Consider the following 16,360-nt stretch of genomic DNA (forward strand, 5'->3'; position numbering starts at 1 on the left):
TAGAAGGGCTAAAAACAAGAGAGCAGATGACTGTAGCTGGCCGAACACAAGAACAGAAAGGAAAAGCCAGCCACTGTGCCACACATTAAAACATCCACCCAAAAAGCATTAGAGTGGAGAACACAAAGGAACAAAGGGCATGCGCTAAAACTTACATAGAATGATAAAACCCACCGTCAAGCATAAAATGTAAAACTAAATTAGCCGAAGAGGCGTTGTTAGCTAAAAGTAATGGCAACAAGTCCGGTAACTGAAGAGTCCATCATAAGACAGCCAAAGGAGGACAGCTCACCGAGCTATGGGCCACTGTCAGCCGGGCGCTGTACCGACACTGAAGTGGGTCATCACGGCGCAGGAGGTAGCTGTGTGTCACCCTAGCATTGCCAATGCAGAGCAGGCAGAGAGCCACAGAGTCCCTGCAAGAGGCCGGCATGAAGGACTGCCACACATTCGTAGTCTCCTTAATGGCACGCAGTTTGTTGTGCGTGCTGAGGTTATGCCATTTCGTCTTGCAAAGCCGCAAAACCTTACGGCGTAGTACTGAATGCAGGTCAGTGGCAGAGCAGCCGATCTCCACAAGCGGTTTCCGCGTAAACATGACCTGAGGTCCAGACAAACATCACTGAACGACCAGACCGTTCCCAAGCATAGATGGATTCATGGATGGTCGCTATCAAAGGATGACAAGCGTAGCAGTGGGAGAGAGCTTGTAGGCTGCTCAAGGAGTCAGTACACAGAAGAAACACCTCACCAGGGTACGAACGGATGTGCTCAAGGGCACGAGATATAGCCACCAGCTCAGCAGTGAAAATACTGCAGCCATCAGGCAAGGAATGCTGTTCAATATGCCCTCCATGGACTTACGTGAAGCTGACATGAGCATCAGCCATCGAGCCTTTGGTGTAAACCATTTTGCGGCCTCGGTACTTGTCAAGGAACGAGACGGAGTGGCAGATGAGAGCCGCGGGGTTAACTGAGTTCTTAGGGCCATCTGAAAGGTCCAGGCGAAGCTGCGGCCCCGGTGTACACCATGAAGGTGTATGTGAATGAACCTCAAGTATAGGTGGGAAAGGCAAGGACTTTAGTTCAGAAAGAAAGGACTGGACACAAACTGCAATTGGAAGGCCTGACCTGGGCCGCCGATGTGGGAGATAAACCGCCGTGGGTGGGAAAAGGAGACGGTGATTCACATGAGCAGGAGAACTATGAACATGTGCTACGTAACTGGCCAGCAGTTGTGCACGCCTAACCTGCAATGGAGGGACTCCGGCTTCCCCAAGGATGCTCGTTACCGGACTTGTCCTAAAAGCTCCTGTTGCTAGGCAAACGCCACAGCGGTGCACTTGGTTGAGTAAACGAAATGCTGAGGGAACCGCCGAACCATAAAACAGACACCCATAGTCAAGGCGGAATTGAACAAGACCTCTGTAGAGCTGCCGCAGCGTAGAGCGATCTGCACACCAATTGGTGTTGCTCAGCCAGTGGAGGGTACTGAAGTGCTGCCAGCACTTCTGCTTAACCTGAAAAAGGTGAGGAATCCAAGTCAATCAGGCGTCGAAAACCAGTCCTAAGAATCAATATGTCTCCACTACAGTGAGTGGATCATCATCACGGTAAAGTTCTGGTTCTGGACGAACGGACTGACGCCAACAGAAGTGCATAACACACAACTTTGCAGCCGAAAACTGAAAACTGTGGGCTACAGCTCATGACTGCACCTTGTGGATGGCTCCCTGTAGGCGCCACTCGGCAACACCAGTACTGGTGGAGCATAATAAAATGCAGAACTCGTCTGCATACAGATAAGGTGCGATGGACGGGCATACAGCTGCTGCTAGACCATTAATGGCCATTAAAAGTAGAGATACACTCAATACAGATCCCATTATCCTGGATACGGGGGGGGGGGGGGGGGGGGGGGGGGGGGGGAACTATGGGACACGGAAAGTACAAAGCGACAGGAAATTCTGGATAAAAATTGGGAGTGGGCCTTGGAGACCAAACTCGTATAATGTGGCAGGGATATGATGTCACCAGGTCATGTCATATGCTTTCCGTAAATCAAAAAAAGACGGCAACCAGGTGTTGGCATCTGGAAAAGGTTGTACAGATGGCAGAGTCTATGGACACAAGATTGTCAGTGGTAGAGCGACCCTGGTGGAAGCCGGCCTGACATGGAGCCAGTAGGCCACGTGACTCCAGGACCCAACCCAACCGCCGACACACCATACGTTCCAGCACCTTACAAAGAAAATTTGTGAGGCGGGTGGGCTCATAGCTATCCACTTCTAGTGGGTTTTTCCAGGTTTGAGCACCGGAATGATGGTGCGCTCCTGTCACTGCGATGGAAAGACACCATTGCACCAGATCCGGTTGAAGAAGACGAGGAGACATCGCTTGTAGTCAGTTGAGAGATGTTTAATCATCTGACTGTGGATCCGATCTGGTCCAGGAGGTGTGACAGGGCAATGTGCAAGAGCACTGAGGAGCTCCCACTCTGCAAAGGGGACGTTATAGGATTCACTGTGGTGTGTAGTAAACAAGAGGACTTTCCCTTCCATCTGCCGTTTGGAGTGCAAAAGCCCGGGGGTGGGGGGTAATTCTCTGACACAGAGGCATGAGCATAGTGCCCAGCTAAGTGTTCGGCAATCGCATTTGTATCGGTAGATAACACACCATGTATGTTAACGACAGGGACACCTGCTGGGGTCTGGTACCCGAAAACACGTTTGATCTTTGCCCAGGCATGGGAAGGTGACGCATGGCACCCAATGGCCTAGACATATATCTCCCAACACTTCTGCTTCCACCGTTTGATAAGCTGGCGAATGCTAGCATGCAGCCATTTGAAGGGTATGAAGTGCTCCAGGGAAGGGTGCCACTTATGCCGCTGTAGAGCTCACTGACTCGACTTAATTGCGTCAGCGACTTCCGGCGACCACCAAGGGACTGTCTTTTGCCGGGGGCACCCTAAAGAGCGAGTGATCTCGATTTCTGCCAAAGAAACAATTGTTGTAGTCACCTTCTCAACCATCACATCGATGTTACTGTGTGGGAGAGATTCAACAGTGACAGCAGAGGTGAAAGTTTCCCAGTCCGCCTTGTTTAAAGCCCATCTGGGCAGGCGTTCATTGGCTTGATGCCGAGGCAGTGACAGGAAGATAGGGAAGTGATCACTACCACACAGGTCATCATGTGCTCTCCAGTGGATGGATAGGAGAAGTCCTGGGTTGCAATGTGATAAATCAATGGCCTAGTAACTACCTCGAGCCACACTGAAATGTGTGGCAGCTCCAGTATTAAGGAGGCAGTGGTCGAACTGAGACAGTAAAGTTTCAACATCTCTGCCTCGGCCAGTAAGCACGGTGCCACCCCACAAGGGGTTATGGGCATTAAAATCCCCAAAAAGTAGGAAAGGTTTCAGGCAGCTGATCAATCAGTGCAGTTAATACTTTAAGGGATATTACACCATCTGGAGGAAGATATACATTGCAGACAGTTATTTCCTGCGTCGTCCTTATTCTGACAGCCACAGCTTCAAGATGGGTTTGAAGGGGCTCAGGTTCACTACAGACTGAGTTTAGGACATAAACACAAACTCCACCTGACACTCAATTACAGTCGCTATGGTTCCTGTAGTATCCCTTATAGATGCGTAGGGCAGGGGTCTGCATTGCCGGGAACCAGGTTTCCTGGAGGGCAATGCAGGAAGCAGGTGTTAAGCTTAACAGATGCCATAGGTCAGCCAGGTGGTGGAAAAAAACCGCTGCACTTCCGCAGGAGGATGATATCATCGTGAGACTGGGAAGGCATGGAACATTCAATGAGGCAGTTTACGCCTCAGGGTCACCTGCTGCCACCGACTTATTGCCCGAGCAGTCTATATCCATTCTGCCTGAGGGCCCAGTGAGATCTAGGTCCTCAGCGGACGCCAGAATCTCCACCTCATCCGCAGACACAGAACTTGTAGGTAGCGGTGGTGTGGGTGGTGGGTGCCATCACAATTCCCTTGGTTTTGGGGACCTCCTTTTTGGATTTCTCTCACTGTTCCTTGGGTTTCCCCAGCTGGGAGGACTTCACTGATTCAGTCTCAATGACTGAGGATGAGCGTGAAGCCCTGCAACCAGCTGCTTTTGGGCTCTTCAGCCATTGGCGGGTGTCATCTTTCCCACAAGCACAAACCTGGGAAGGGAGTGATCCAAGCGACCTCTCACTAGTGAGAGCAGCCGAAGACAAATGACGTCGCTGATGGTTGAGGGGGGGGGGGGGGGGGGGGGTTGTTGCTCCAGAAGTAGGTGGTGCAGGAGCAACAGGGAGGGAAGTGCCCCCCACCATCAAGGGGGCGGGTGTAGTCTTCCAGCTCTGAGAGCCGACTGGAGTTAGAATTGGGGCTAGAACTGTTGTAGCAGCGGCGTAAGATGATGTCATACGTACACGATGTAGGTGTTCAAATTTCCTATTAGCCTCAGTGTAGGTCAGTCAGTCCAGGGTCTTGTACTCCACGATTTTCCTTTCTTTCTGGAGAATTCTGCAGTCAATGTGCAAGCAAACTGTGCTCTTCGCAGTTGACACACACGGGAGGCAGGGCACACAGAGTATTGGGATGTGATGGGCGTCCGCAATCTCGACATGTGATGCTGGAAGTACAGCAGAAAGACATATGACCGAACTTCGAACATTTAAACCACTGCATTGGGAGAAGGATATAGGGTTTTACATCACAGCAGTAGACCATCACCTTGACCTTCTCGAGTAATGTATCATCCTCAAAAGCTAAGATGAAGCCACCCTGGTGGACATGCTGAACGAAATGTACACCTCGCCACTCTAAATTGGAGCACAGCTCATCGTCAGACTGCAGAAGAAGGTCCCCGTGAAATATGATACCCTGGACTGTATTTACGCTCTTATGGGGAGTGATGGTTGCAGAAACATCCCCCAGCTTGTCACAAGCTAGTAACATCCATGACTAGGCAGAGGATGCTGTTTTGATCAAGACTGACCCAGATCTCAATTTGGACAAGCCCTCCACCTCCCCAAACTTGTCCTCTAAATGCTCAACAAAAAACTGAGACTTTATCATCAAGAAAGATTCCCCATCAGCTCTCCAACATACAAGGTACCGGGGCGAATAAGAGCCGCTGCCATCCTTAGCCCTGCGTTCCTCCCATAGTGTGGCCAGGGAGGGGAACGATTTGGGTTCATACTTCCGTGGACTGAATTGAGCCCATGAATGCTTAGAGCCTGCTGGTGTTTCACTACCAAGAGATGAACTACGTTTCATCACATGTCATCCACCCTGATGCCACCCACTCCGACCAGGGGCCCTCCCCACGGGTGCCACCCAGACACAGCAAAGGCCACCTGGCAGGATGGCCATTACCGGGAGTCCCAATGCCCCAGGGTGATGGGAATCTACTCCTCAGCTTACGTGGGGAGTTAACGGTGCAGGCATCAGCAGAGCGATCCCTGTGTGGTCAGGGGGCTACAACCAACAGGGTACATGGCAGCCCCACCAAAATGGACTGGCTACCGTGCTGGATATCAGGTGCCAACAAGAAAACAAGTCCATTATCATTGTCGGCGCAGAAAACGATACTGCACAGCTGATGGAAAATAACGCACCCAGGAGTGTGACATCACCCAACAGTTGAAGAATGAGCAGAAGTGCACATCCACGTTGATGAAGAATGTGATAGGTCTCAGTGCATGATGGACACGATGCACCATGTAAGCCTCCCTTCCCCAATTAGCTCGCTCTTCGGGAAAATTTTGAAAAATGGAGGTCAAACCCCACAGGGGACCATCACAAAGGCCGAAACATGTGAGACTCCTTTTAGTCGCCTCCTACGACAGGCAGGAATACCTCGTGCCTATTCTAACCCCTGGACCCGCAGGGTGGTGGCCATAGTGTATCAATGCTGTTTTGTCGCAGATCGCAGTGGAAGAACAAGCAGTGATTCGATTTCATATTTTACTCGTTATAATGGCTACCGACACATTCGTGTCCAAGCAAAAACCTTACAGCTATAATTTTTTTTTAGGTCATGAATGAGTCTGAATGGTTAACAGGTTTTAAAGGAGGGAAGGTGTCGCTCAAAGCCAACGAGAAGTCAGTGTGTCCCATCTTAAGTTCTCCAACAGAAACACTTAGAAAATTCTTGATATTTTGTAAACTGACATTTACGAGGGGCATTCAAGTTCTAAGGCCTCCGATTTTTTTTCTCCGGACTGGAAAGAGATAGAAACATGCGCGTTGTTTTAAAATGAGGCCGCGTTCATTGTCAATACGTCCCAGAGGTGGCAGCACCGTACAGCAGATGGAATTTTACCGCCAGCGGCGAGAATGAGAACTGTCTTAAATACTTAAAATGGCGACGTTTTCCTTACTTGAACAGCGTGCAATCATTCGTTTTCTGAATTTGCGTAGTGTGAAACCAATTGAAATTCATTGACAGTTGAAGGAGACACGTGGTGATGGGGTTATGGATGTGTCGAAAGTGCGTTCGTGGGTGCGACAGTTTAATGAAGGCAGAACATCGTGTGACAACAAACCGAAACAACCTCAGGCTCGCACAAGCCGGTCTGACGACATGATCGAGAAAGTGGAGAGAATTGTTTTCGGGAATCGCCGAATGACTGTTGAACAGATCGCCACCAGATTTGGCATTTATGTGGGTTCTGTGCACACAATCCTGCATGACGACCTGAAAATGCGAAAAGTGTCATCCAGGTGGGTGCCACGAATGCTGACGGACGACCACACAGCTGCCCGTGTGGCATATTGGCAAGCAATGTTGACGCGCAACGACAGCACGAATGGGACTTTCTTTTCGTCGGTTGTGACAATGGACAAGACGTGGATGCCATTTTTCAATCCAGAAACAAAGCGCCAGTCAGCTCAATGGAAGCACACAGATTCACCGCCACCAAAAAAATTTCGGGTAACCGCCAGCGCTGAAAAAATGATGGTGTCCATGTTCTGGGACAGCGAGGGCGTAATCCTTACCCATTGCGTTCCAAAGGGCACTACGGTAACAGGTGCATCCTACGAAAATGTTTTGAAGAACACTGCAACAAAAACGTCCGGGAAGGGCTGCGCATGTGCTGTTTCACCAAGACAACGCACCCGCACATCGAGCTAACGTTACGCAACAGTTTCTTCGTGATAACAACTTTGAAGTGCTCCCTACTCACCTGACCTGGCTCCTAGTGACTTTTGGCTTTTTCCAACAATGACAGACACTCTCCGGGGCCGCATATTCACCAGCCGTGCTGCTATTGCCTCAGCGATTTTCCAGTGGTCAAAACAGACTCCTAAAGAGGCCTTCGCCGCTGCCATGGAATCATGGCGTCAGCATTGTGAAAAATGTGTACGTCTTCAGGGCGATTACGTCGAGAAGTAACACCAGTTTCATCGATTTCGGGTGAGTAGTTAATTAGAAAAAAAATCAGAGGCCGTAGAACTTGAATGCACCTCGTATATCTCACATAGGGCTATCACTTAAGAACACAGCATCTCTAAACAAAGTGTTCAAGACAAGAAAATGTGTGCTAAATTTGCCCTGCACACTTTGATTTCTGTACAAAGACAATGACATGTGGATGCCTAGAGTGACTGGATTGCAATGAGAAATGCGGATAATTCTTTTCTGGAGTGTAAAAAAAAATCAATATGAACATACCACAAAATGACAAAGTGGGTCTCTGATCGTTAGCTAAGACCGAAGAAGAATGACAAAATCAAAAAGGAAGACAATGCTCATGAGATTCTCCATAGGAAATTGGATTCGACTGGCACCACTGTCAATTTCCAAATATTATTTGCATGTCATGGTCAATTGTGCAAGAGGATTCAGATGGTTTGTCCACAACAATCGAAGGAGAGGTACTTCTGATCATTGCACGATATCTGCATTTGTAATACCCCCCCCCCCCTTTTTTGTGAAAAATGAAGCGTCAGTTCTCAACCACCTTTCATATTGATCCGATTTGATGCTGAGTGACTTTTTTTAATTCCTAAAAGTAGAAGTTCAAATGAAGGATCAATGCTTTGATGACATAGCCTACAATGAAGCCACCGAGAAGTGTGAACTGGAGAACATCCCAAAGAAGGACTATCCTGATATTTTCACACAGTTTTTCTCAAGCTGGGGTTGACTATGTAGAACACTTGAAGCATCTTAACTTTTCTCTTTTTGGACTAATGGGCTATCATTTCCATGTAGGTGAGGACATGGTCTTCATCTGTGTCAAGACATGTAAACAGGGGATTTAAATGGGAAGCAGTTAAGAATACAGCAAGATGAAACTAGTTTTGGACTACATCTTGTTTAGTAACCACATCATGATGTAAAATTCTAAGGTAAGATCTATACTGTTTATTTTACATGCATAATACAGCTAAACAAAATACTATGATGGTAAAAATTGTGTTTTTCCCCTAAAAATACTCCCTGTAACTTCATACCTAATTTATAACTTATTGGGAAAGAACTGCTTAGGGAAAATATACGTGAAAGGGTTCGTCTCAAAGCTATGCAATAACTATTTCATTGACCAAAAACTTTTACTTTTATCTCATTTAACAAGCATGGCTGTGTTTCAGGCTGGGTGCAGTTCCTGCTACCTTATAGGGCGATTGACGAAACTGTAGAGCTGACGAAAACCTGTAGCTCTGATATTTAATTAAATACTTTCTCTGATTGATAATGTATCTTGTGTTTGTGAATATGTTATATGTGAACTCAATTTATCTATAAAACAGTGGATATATGCACACAACAGTTCGCAACTTAGGACAGGGGGTAGGAGGGGTGGGGTGTGTGATGCAGTTTAAGAATGGTGGCTTGTCATTAACCTTTGTCAGAGTACAGAATATAGTGGAATGATACGTACACAGAATTTTAATAGGTAGGACAGTTCTGGCTGCTACGATCTCATTGGTGATCACACCTTTGATGTCACTGGAATGTCAACAGTACTGTGGATTAAGTTGCCCCTTGTGCTAAGCAGTGCTCACTGCTGCTGTTTCCAGTAAATTTGTTACACACACTGTAAATTCTTATGCTCTTTATTGTTGGTGCACTTTTAAATAATCACTGGGTCATAAATACACAGGTGGCTAATTCATAATGGTTACACTTATTCATCATACAATAAAATTATTTCCTCTTGATTTCAAATGTCCACTCATCAACTGAAGTCTTGATTAAAACAATCATCTTTACCCAGCATACAAGTACACAGTTTAAGAAGTCCTTAAGCTCACAAATGTCAACTTTAAGTACTATTAAAGTATGTTGTAATGTCAGACTCTGAAAAAATGATAAACTCATAAACTTACGTTTTTAGGGTTCCTGAAGTCATCAGCTCTGTAACTAATACAATGTATTTTCTCTTTGTAAGTGAGACCTCCCAGTAATCGTAAAATCTTACAATGTTTGGGTGCTGTAGTCCTTTCAGCATCTCAGCTTCTTCACGAAAACGTAGTCTCTCACTTTTATTCAATTTCTTTTCCTAAAATAAATGAAAGGTTATTCAGTTTTAAAGCACTTTTAAAATACATGGGAATCAGCAACCTTAGATAATTTTTAGCAACATGATGACCATAAGAATAGTATTACTTTGTACTCATGTTTTTAATTGTGCTTCTATCTTTTATGTGCTCTGGATTATGGATTGGTTCCACAGTGGCCACCTTAGCCTTACACATTCAAAGTTTAAATTTTTATTGTGTTATACACCAAGGTAAAAAAAATGAAAATTTAGTTGTCTTTAGGTTCAATTAATTAATTTATCTATTTTAAAGGTCCACATCTCAATAAAGAAAACTTGCATTTGCGTATCAGTTTGGATTAATTATCAGTTTGGCCATTTTTTACTTAATAGTAGAGCGGAGTAGAAAAATTAGGTCTAGTAAGGGGAAATTTTCAAATTCTGTGCTCTTGTTTATATTTGTTTTCACTTGAAGCTACCCTCAGATATGAGTCATATTGTTAGTAATAGGTCTAACAGCGTCCTGTCTAAGAATGAAATAGACATTCTTGCCAAAGGGGGAAACTGTGTGGTCTTACCTAGAATACCAAAAGAAGATATCATTGCTAATATTGAGGGTGGAATTCGTTTTCTACTGCAGATGAAACTCAGGCAGAATATTGCTTAGGAGTAAACCATGTAACAGTAACTTAACGAAAGGTTTAAATTCTGATAAAGACATTTTAATTCTTCCAGCAGGTAAAGGCAGTGCTACAGAGGTAAAGGCAGTGCTACAGAGGTAAAGGCAGTGCTACAGAGGTAAAGGCAGTGCTACAGAGGTAAAGGCAGTGCTACAGAGGTAAAGGCAGTGCTACAGAGGTAAAGGCAGTGCTACAGAGGTAAAGGCAGTGCTACAGAGGTAAAGGCAGTGCTACAGAGGTAAAGGCAGTGCTACAGAGGTAAAGGCAGTGCTACAGAGGTAAAGGCAGTGCTACAGAGGTAAAGGCAGTGCTACAGAGGTAAAGGCAGTGCTACAGAGGTAAAGGCAGTGCTACAGAGGTAAAGGCAGTGCTACAGAGGTAAAGGCAGTGCTACAGAGGTAAAGGCAGTGCTACAGAGGTAAAGGCAGTGCTACAGAGGTAAAGGCAGTGCTACAGAGGTAATGGAGAGAGACGACTACTGCATTAAAATTAGGGACATATTAGAACCAGGAATATATAGAAAGCTTGAGGGAGATTCCACAACTTCTGTGCTTAGAGTAATTAATTAATGAACTAATAAAAACCCCTGATTTCTCCCACTGACAAGAGGGTTCTCATCAAATCCGAAGAGCTAACATCAAGACTGTATGGTTTGCCAAAAATTCACAACCTTGGCGTCCATTATGCCTTCCTGTTAGCACTCTTGACTGACCAACCTATGGGACTGCCGACCACTTAGCTATTTGCCTATAGTTGTTTAAAGGAAAAACTGAAGCTCATATTAAAGATTTTGGTTATTTTATCAAAAAATTTAAAGTCCTGCAGACTATGTCCATGTGATATTGTGATCAGTTTACTAGGGTTTCTCTCAATGAGGTTATGTCACAGTTGGAATGCATGTTTGCAAAGGATATGACAAATCTCTCTAAAAAATCTCTCACATCAACTTGGTTTCAGTGGGACAACAGATTATGTCGGCAAACTGACAGTGTGGCTATGGGGAACCCACTCAGTGCTGTTATAGCAAATTCTTATATGGAAAAATTCAAAGAAGCAGCTCTTCAGACAGTGAAGAAGAAACCCACATGCCAGTTTTGGTATGTTGTAATATTTTATTCATATGCCCTCATGGAGAAAATGAACTACCAGAATTTCTATTTTTTAATGATATTAATTCTAATACTAAAATGTAGACTTTCACGGCCGGAAACATCATGTCCATTATAATTATCCAGGCTGTTATGCCGTGGTCGGTTGATGAATTCTGTGTCGATTCCCAACGTTTCGTCTCCGACTGCGGGAGACATCTTCAAGGGGGTCCGTAGCTCGATGGAAGGTCCAACACACCCACTGGCTCGCTACTGACTGTAGCCAGTGGGTGTGTTGGACCTTCCATCGCTACAATCAGTAGCGAGCCAGTGGGTGTGTTGGACCTTCCATCGAGCTACGGACCCCCTTGAAGATGTCTCCCGCAGTCGGAGACGAAACGTTGGGAATCGACACAGAATTCATCAACCAACCACGGCATAACAGCCCGGATAATTATAATGGACATTAATTCTAATACACAGTTCACTATGGAAGAAGAGAAAGAAGGTCCATTTTCATGTTTGCAGGTTCAGATACTTAGAAAACCTGATGGAACTTTAGGGCACAAAGTTTACAGAAAGCCCACTTACACGGCAGATACCTTCACAGAAATTACAAATAGCATTACAAACAGAAAAAGAGGAGTGAAAAAACATTGGTGGACTGAGCTAAAACACTGTGAGCTGCAGTACTTGGGCAACTTATATGGTTTACGAACTGCCTTCAGAAGAAAGGTCTACACAGACAAAGACAGAAATAGGGCACTACAAACTAAAAGACTTTGAGTTTTTACTGAAAAAGAACCAACTAAAGGGTAAGTTTCCCTCCCATTCACAAAACATGTCGCAAAACATGTCACAGATCATATCGGCGAAGTATCCAGAACACACAGTATTGATGTAGTGTTTTAATTATTAAGAACGGTATGTGAACATTTGAACACTGCATAAAGGATTTATGCCCACCACTTGCCACAGATACGAGTATATAAAATCCCTTATGCACATGGTCTAGTATAAACAAAAACTACAAAAAGAAGCATTAAGACTCACCTTGAGGAGCACAAGAGCAATTGCCATCTGGGCAACACCAATAAATCAGCAGTAGCAGAACATGCACTGGGACCAGTGAACCATCAACCACGGTTTTATCAAGATAGAATCAATAATATGCTAGGATGTATGGAGGGGCCATGGAAATTCAAAAGCACAAAAACAACTTTAACAGAAAAGGAGGACTGAAATTAGACAAGTTGTGGGCCTTAGAAGTAAATAAAGCTCCATAACAAACATCAGTGTGAATCCACTACCTTAGGCAGTGGTCTGATGACATCACAGACAGACAGTTGCCCGGATACATACATAAACAGTTGAGCCTGCTGAGCTTGTTGGAGACTGCAACTGCTTTCTGAGCTGGTATAGCCTATAATAATCTCTCCAGCACTGGAAGATGTAATGTTAGGCGAGAAGTATTCCTTGGACCACGGCCTAATGCCCATAAAACAAATGTCACTGAAACTGCAAATACCGGCTGTGAAAGTCAGTATTGTATAATTATTAAATTATTCGGTGTTGTCAAGTTTAACAAATGTTGGTACTACCTTAGCATAATAATTTTTGTATTGTTTTGTGAAGATTGGAAATCACATTTTCACTGGGTACTAGACAGCAGAGAAGGGAGTCATAATGAAGCACTACCACACACATTCATAACTTTCTGTCTTCACACTGAATTTGAGCTAAATGAGGTTATTAACAGAAAAAAAACAATGGGATTAGGGAAAATGAAATGAATACACGTAAAAAATAGTACACTTGAAGAAATCCATCTCTGAGCTATCAGATGTACAAATACACCTTTATTCTCCTCTAGTTTTGGTTAAATAATCATCTTTACAGGAGGACTACAAAATTCAGAAACAGAAAAAAACATATGTAGTATACACAGACAAAAGAAGCACATGTGTGAAGATCAATCAATTAGAAAGTACTTACACAGCTCTACACTGATGGGTCATGAAGACATTTTCTTCAAATCATCTCCAATCATATGTTCATACAATTGCTCCATAAACTTAGATGAACTAAAATTATTTTGTCTGATACAAATACAGCACTATATAAAATGTGATCTGTTAAAACTGATTATTTCAAACTTGGAGGTACATATTATAAGCTGAATGTCAAAGACAGTATGGTCGAAGAATAATCAGTACTTCAAAGGGTATAGGTTTCTGTTCTAGTCAAGGTTGGCAGACCAATATCTTTTTCAACAAAGATGATACCCAAAACATTGATGTACTTTTGGGAGCCAGTAGCGACATTCCATCTAATCACAAATATTCCCTGAAAATAAGATTACTGCGTGTGTTTAGATGTTACATAAACATAAGGCTTTGTCAATATTGTCACAAAAGAAGCTGAGTGGTGGTGGTTGTTGGGATGTTGAAGGGGGACTAAACAGCTAAGGTCATCAGTCCCCCATTCCAAAAACAGGCGAGACAAAAATTTGTGGAGCAGGTAAAACCCCAAGGGGAAGGAGACCTCCCTCCTCCCCCCCCCCCCCCCCCAAGGCACTGAAAGAACACAAATGCGGCAACGAACACTACAGACAAGAAGAGTACAGATGAACACCAGACAGAAAGAAACAGAAGAAAAGAAGATGGCCGGAGACTGGTTGACTGACCACGAGAACAAAAAAAGGGAAATAGTCAACCAGCCGACTACACACTAAAATCTGCAACAAAATATGAGAGACTTGAGGACAAGTATGAAGCTGAGTAGCACAACCACCGTGGTGTAGTGGTTATGATACTAGATTGTTGCATGGAGGGTCATGAGTTCAAAACTCACTTGAACTGTAAAATTTTAATTTCTACATTCAGTTCGAGTACATTCTAGAAGTATCCACAAATGTCAAGAATCATTGTACTGGAATGTTCTGTAACAGTATAGATACCGTATGTGTTCTGGACGGAGGCAGTTCGCTCCGCACTCTTGTATGTGCAAGTGCTGAATAAACCTTCGTTAAATGAAGTTAGTGTTCGCCATTCATCTCATTAGACCTTCTTCTACGTAACAGTATTCTGGTGGAGACGCTGGGTATTGGAACTTGTGATAGCGCACATTATCAACAATGCAGTGGCTCCCATCAGGCCACGACAGAGCCGTTGCTTACGTGGCGAGAAACTAGAGTTCGAGCCATATTCAACAAATCGCAATCTATTGGAGACAGGTGAAGAAGGGAATGTTATGATGACAGCAACTGTGTGCCACCACATGAGACATCCTCCCGGGTTCTCTGGTGACAATGGCCAAGATCCAAACAAATGGCTGAAGGTATATGAGCACATAGCCAAATTTAACAAATGGGATGACACCGTGTGTTCGACTAATGTATTTTTCTACTTGTAGGGCACTGCGAAGCAATGGTATAAGAACAGCGAGGAGAAGTTCACAAGCTGGGAAGTATTCCAGGCGGAACTGCACAAGTGTTTTGGCAACACGCAACAACAGAAGTGCAAGGCTGAAGATAAAGTGCAGGGTACAGCGTCCAGGAGAAACTACAGCATAATACATTTAAGATGTCTTCGAGGTGTATAAAATAGTGGATCCTAGAATGAAGCAGGAAGATAAGGTTGCACATCTCATGAAGGGTGTTGCTGGGGACATTAATCAAGCCCTACTCCCGAAGGAGGTTTCGACAATAGACGACTTTATAAAATGGTGCCAGTATATCGAGACAATGCATCAAAAAAGAATTACACGCAAGAAGTTTGAACGGCTTCCAAACGCTGTATCAATGTCTGTGATGGAGTAAGAAAGTGATTTCACAAGTGTTCTTCGTCAGGTAGTGAGAGAGGAAGTTCAGAAGGCACTTGGATTGCACGGCGTGCAAAAACCGAGAGGCTTCAAGGGGTCATAAGGGAGGAAGTGGCACAGACGTTGAACCCAATCTCTTGTCCTTCATTTCCCTTTAAAACAGTGAAAAAGTTGAAACCCAGGTGAAGTTACGTTCCTACAATGCCACATGAGGAACCTGCTTGGGCACCAAGGAAGACTGACGTCTGGAGGACCCAGGATAACCAACCAGTATGCTTCCACTGCGGGCAACCGGGACATGTTGTGCCCTATTGTCGAGAAAGGCGGCGGATATTTGATGACACCCACGCCAGGTGACAGCAGGCCGATCTTAGCCGACGCCAACTCCGGGATGACGAACATGAGCAAGAGGATGTGGGTGCAGGACGACGTAGGTCACCATCACTGCAAGCTAGCCGTTGGAGAGGACACACCCCAACAGGCTAATCAAGGTCTCCATCGCCATTTAGAAGCTCCAGCCGATCACCTAGCAGCCACAACCTGGAAAACTAACGGACGTGACTTCCCTTGAAGGTGAGGTCACCGAAGAGAAAAATCCTCCACCGTTGATCACTACAAAAATGATAGGAAACTACGTTGATATCCTCATGGATGGCTGACCAACCCAAGCCCTTGTGGACTCTGGAGCAGCATATTCAGTCATTTCGGAGAAGTACCGTCGCCAGTTGCAGAAAATCATATTCGTCAACAACAAAACATCGGGCAAATCAAAGTAGATGAGGCTGATCGTAAGAAAACTGCATTCATCACCCCTGAGAGCCTGTATGAGTTTAAGGTAATGCTGTTTGGTTTGTGTAATGCACCAGTAACTTTTGAACAGGTGGTGGATAATCTTCTAAGTCACCTGAAGTGGACAATGTATCTTTGTTATTTAAATGACATTATAGTGTTCTCAGAGACATTTGATGAACATGTAAACAGACTGAGGGTCGTTCTTAAGTGTCTCTAACAACGCAGACTGAAACTTAATCCAAGAAAGTGTCTCTTCGGAGTGAAAGAAATCAAAATACTCTGACAGGTGGTGTCAAACGAAGGTGTGCGGCCAGACCCAGAAAAGGTGAGATCCATAATGGAATTTCCTACTCCTAAAAGTATTAGAGATGTGAGAAGCTTCCTCGGATTATGTTCTTATTACTGTCTTTTTATCGAAGACTTTTGTATCAAAGCCAGGCACTCCAAGAGTTGTTGAAAGCCAATGCTAAATTTACCTGG

The 16,360-nt window shown here is 44.7% G+C and overlaps 1 protein-coding gene across 1 annotated transcript in view; it reads right to left on the bottom strand.

The window, feature by feature from the left end:
* LOC124721111 overlaps positions 1–16,360 on the bottom strand; it is a 335,377-nt gene that overhangs the window by 213,655 nt on the left and 105,362 nt on the right. The window contains exon 6 of the mRNA XM_047245929.1: positions 9,347–9,519. Coding sequence (XP_047101885.1) covers positions 9,347–9,519 — 173 coding nt within the window. The remainder of the gene's footprint in view (positions 1–9,346; positions 9,520–16,360) is intronic.

The sequence above is a fragment of the Schistocerca piceifrons genome, chromosome X (assembly GCF_021461385.2).
Source record: "Schistocerca piceifrons isolate TAMUIC-IGC-003096 chromosome X, iqSchPice1.1, whole genome shotgun sequence".
In the NCBI taxonomy this organism is placed as follows: domain Eukaryota; kingdom Metazoa; phylum Arthropoda; class Insecta; order Orthoptera; family Acrididae; genus Schistocerca; species Schistocerca piceifrons.